Below are 4,578 nucleotides of genomic sequence, written 5' to 3' on the forward strand. Positions count from 1 at the left end.
AACCTAAACAATGAACCGCATTACAAAGTTTACCTTATTTACAAATTTAAGATCAAAAACTCAATTTTTAACGTAGTAATAAAACATATCTCTCATATTTCAAAAATAATTTCCTATCTAAATTTTAAATATTTTCTTCAAAACTCAACATCTTAGATTCTCTAGAAATTATAATTAAAATAAATCATTTTCACAACTTTATTTGAAAATCAGTTACAAAATTGTTTTAAAATTAAGTACATAAAATATAGTTTTCTTTAAATAATTTTTTTGTCAACGATAAAATTATCCCACGCTTTTAAAGCGCGGGTCAAAATCTAGTAATATAGTTATTATTAGTAGAGGGAGTAGTATCTTACATTACAAGTAATAAAAATACTATGAACAATTATAATGAACATTAGAATAGTCAATTTAGGGTTTGCCCACCCAAAAAGGATGCAACCTCCACCCAATTTAATCACTTCGGACAGCAAATTATGTTAAATGAACAATAAATTCGTATATCTGTCTCTCCTATAAACTACCCACTCTCTCACACACGAATCATCATTCATCAGTTTATATAACACTCTCACGTACAAATCCACAGATTCAAATCAAAACCATTTCTTCATCATCACACCACATCATGGCCATTGCACGGTGGCTCAACCAAACCGTAGGCCTCTTCGTCTTCTTCTTACTCGACATTTTAGATTTCTTACTTTGTTTTACTTACAAGACGTTAGATTTCTTCTTCGAATCCGAATGGAAACCCTGTTATTGCTCTTCTCCACTCGAGGCACAAGCCAAGACCAGGAAGATCATAGTGTCCGAACGAGGAGAGTACTCAAAAGTTGTGTCTATGACAAGAACTAAGATCCATTTCGACGAGATCTCAGACACACTTTACTCACGTGGTCCTTCGCTTCTAATGAGGCTCTCTAAGCTCGTGAGTTCCGTGAAATGCTTTAATTACAAAGGCGTGATCATGAGAGGCAGTGTGGTGGAATCTTGTGATCATAATTATGAGTCTAAGAAGAAGATTTCTAGTGGTAACAAAAAGAGATTAATGACTTTGAATTCTACGGTCGTTGAGAAGTCTCCGACAACACCAAGATGGTCAGATTGTAATTGCAGCTTTTGCACTTCTTGGCTTTCTCCTTCCAACAAAGATTCTCTATTTGTCAAAGTTCAACAACCTAAAGGTAAAATTAAATCCATTATTTCCAAATTCATACAACTATTTGTATTTTTACGCATTCAGGAAAATTGAATGTTTGGTTACCTTAAATTCTTGCGAGAAGAAAGTTGGTTCGCTGTTATAAAATAGTAGTAACATGAGCTCAAGACAATAAAATCACCATTTACACTTTTTAAAAAAAGAAGCAAACATAATTCCTTCATTTCATATTAAATGATGTTTTTACGTAATGCATATTAGTTGTTTTCTCAAGACAACAAGAAGTAACTGAGTGTTTACTATAAAGTCAATTAGGGAAAACAAAAACATATTTTGTAATTCGAAAGCAAAACTTTATTTAAAAGAAAACAAATGTTAAAGACAATTGTTGACTAAGACATCAATTAATATGACTATTTTACGAAAACAGAGTACTTACAAGAATTATAACACTGATCGTCGTTTAGTATTTTTGTTATAATAGAAGGGTTTTGAATTGTTTTGAGTCTAATAAATAAATATTATTGTCGTCAGCAACCCATACACTAGAAGCTTTCTTAATAATTTTGGGGAATATTTATGTGCAGATAATAAGAAGGCAAGAGACAACGTTTTGTTCATACATGGCTTCTTATCATCATCCTCCTTTTGGACCGAGACTCTCTTCCCAAACTTTTCTGATTCAGCTAAATCTAATTATAGGCTCATCGCAGTCGATCTTTTGGGTTATGGAAGAAGTCCAAAGCCAAACGACTCGTTGTATACACTAAGAGAACATTTAGAGATGATTGAGAAATCGGTGATCGCTCAGTATAAACTCAAAAAGTTTCACATAGTGGCTCACTCTTTAGGCTGTGTTTTGGCTCTTGCCCTCACCGTTAAACACCCTGGAGCTATCAAGTCCCTCACTCTCTTGGCTCCGGTAAGTCAGTTATACATATTTACTTTTAACAATTCTCTATTTTTAGAAATCAAAGGATCATGACTAGAAATGTCTTATATCATTTTATATATTTGTAAGGTTCATTCTCATTTGTGGCATAATATTTTAATAGGTATTTCATGTTTTAGTTGTCTATAGTAAAGCCGTTAAAGGAAAGCTGTCTATAGTAAATATGGAAGGGAGAATTTAAGCTAAAGCTTTCTTGAAAATAGAAAAGGAAACATAAGTCTATTAGTAGAACCAAAATCGGAATACGGGTGATTTCAGTTCGGTGTATAAATTTATCCCCGGTTTAAGAAATGTAGTAACCAGATTGATGATGAACCTACTTTTAATTTGTGTTGTATGATTTTTTTTCTTACAAAAATTTGGTAATAGGAGTGATATACACCTTTTTTTTTCAAAAAAGAAAAATACACCTTTTTGTCCGTGCATAGTTGGGTTTTACTGTTTTAGAAAGTGTATCAACCAAACCAAAAATGAACAGTTTTGTATGATTTCGTTTTCAGTACAAACTCTGTTTTCTCAACGTAGTTATGGCAGTAATTATATATGAATATTTTGGTAAACTAAATGAAGTCGTATAATATTGGCAGCCATTTTACAAGGTGCCAAAGGGAGTAAATCCGGCGCAATACGTGATGAGGAAAGTGGCTCCTAAGAACATTTGGCCACCGATGCAGTTTGGTGCATCGCTGATTAGCTGGTACGAGCATCTTGGCCGCACCGTTTGCCTTGTACTCTGCAAAAGCCATCGCTTGGTCGATTCCCTCACTCGCCTCTTCACCTTAAACAGGTACATATATAAGATTATTTATGTACGTTTGCGTTTTTGATATATTCTAATAAACATGTAAGAAGAAAGAATCGTGGCCTTAGTAATCAGACGATCGATCGTAGGTTTACATCCACAAATTCTTTTGTTGAATTTAAGTAAGCAAGATTTGACCCGAAGTTCACGGTGCATGAGATTAGGGGAACACCGAAATGTCTAAAAGTCTATAAGTTTTAATGAATCAACCACTCGTTTCCTACTCTTATTCAATATCTTGAAATTGACGTTTCTAAATTGTTTTACAAATTTTCTAAAAATAAGATGTTGATTGGTTCACTTTAGTAGTTATTACATAAAAATATGTGATACCATATTAGGAAATGCGAATGCAACCTAATAATAGCTTTATGTATTAGAAAAAGAGGAAAAATGTCTTTAACACAGAAAGCAACTTATATCGACCATGTCTCCTCCATTATTTGGCCCCGTTAACTTACATTAATTTTGGAATTTTATATTATAAAATGTATAATCTGCACCATATAAAATGAGATACAAAAAATATTAAGTTAAAAAGAATTTAAACTTATAAAATCTAGATTTAGTTCCGGTCTATAAAAATTAGAAAATTCAGATGATGTTCTATTCTGTTTGGTATTAATTTTTTTGGCTCATTTAAAATTCTCAATCAAGATGAATTCTGCATCATTATAGTATATGATAAATTTAAATAGTTTTACATACTATAGTCAAACATACATAAACAATAAAGATTTATAAATTTGAATAAGATAAATTAAACTACCTCTACCTGTGCAGGATGCGAACGTATTTGATAGAAGGATTTTTATGTCACATACACAACGGGTCGTGGCACACTTTACACAACATCATCTTCGGATCAGGAGGCAAGCTCGAGTCGTATCTCGACCATGTTCGTGACCACGTGGACTGTGACGTCACCATATTTCACGGTGGCAAGGATGAGGTCATTCCTGTGGAGTGTAGCTACAGCGTCAAGACCAAAGTGCCACGTGCTACTGTACACGTCATTCCCGACAAAGACCACATCACCATTGTCGTCGGCCGACAAAAGGACTTTGCTCGAGAGCTTGAGCTCATCTGGCAAAGATCCACTACTACTAATAAGTGAATATATATGATGAAACTGAAACTTTTTTTATGAAGTATATAATACCATGTAAACAAAAGAGTATATTTTCATTTTATAGCTGGTTAATATTTTGTTTTGTTTGTGTCTGTTCGAAGAAGAAATGTCAAGACTCTAATTTTGTTTTTTTCCTTTTCTAACAAAGGAGAGTTAAGTAGTGTGCGCAGCCGTACGCTGAAATTGATAGAATAAATTGTAAAATGTGGTTACGTGTTATAGAATAGTCTATTTTGTCGACGTTAGAAGAATTCTGTGATAAAAGATGTGTGCTGGGAATTAGTTTGCATTACATATTTGCATCTAGAAGAGATATGAAACCATAAAATTCAATATATTTTTTTATGCGTTTTTTTGCAACATGTCAAAGAGTCACTCATAAAGTGTTTTTGATCCTAGCTAGTAGTAATAAGGTTAAAAGGTCTTCTTGTTTTTCCTTTTAAAATTTAATACTTTTAGCGTTGTGAAACTCATCTCATAGCTATTACCTAGGATGTTAATTTGGTATTGTTGTGAAATTAGAGAAT

At 33.0% G+C, this 4,578-nt stretch overlaps 1 protein-coding gene across 1 annotated transcript; it reads left to right on the forward strand.

The window, feature by feature from the left end:
• Positions 1–331: 331 nt before the first annotated feature.
• LOC106376474 (probable lysophospholipase BODYGUARD 2) lies at positions 332–4,181 on the forward strand. The gene is made up of 4 exons (XM_013816564.3): positions 332–1,190; positions 1,753–2,087; positions 2,705–2,904; positions 3,703–4,181. Exons 1-4 carry the CDS (start codon positions 632–634, stop codon positions 4,034–4,036), a joined length of 1,428 nt encoding a protein of 475 aa, XP_013672018.2. The 5' UTR covers positions 332–631; the 3' UTR covers positions 4,037–4,181.
• Positions 4,182–4,578: the final 397 nt, after the last annotated feature.

Source organism: Brassica napus, chromosome C4 (assembly GCF_020379485.1).
Source record: "Brassica napus cultivar Da-Ae chromosome C4, Da-Ae, whole genome shotgun sequence".
NCBI classification, from domain to species: domain Eukaryota; kingdom Viridiplantae; phylum Streptophyta; class Magnoliopsida; order Brassicales; family Brassicaceae; genus Brassica; species Brassica napus.

Excerpts from the sequence above, each read along its gene's own strand:
- LOC106376474 (XM_013816564.3), top strand. The coding sequence starts at position 632 with ATGGCCATTGCACGGTGGCTCAACCAAACCGTAGGCCTCTTCGTCTTC. Across the intron at positions 1,191-1,752 it reads CAAAGTTCAACAACCTAAAG|ATAATAAGAAGGCAAGAGAC; the intron begins GTAAAATTAAAT and ends ATTTATGTGCAG. Across the intron at positions 2,088-2,704 it reads CCCTCACTCTCTTGGCTCCG|CCATTTTACAAGGTGCCAAA; the intron begins GTAAGTCAGTTA and ends TAATATTGGCAG.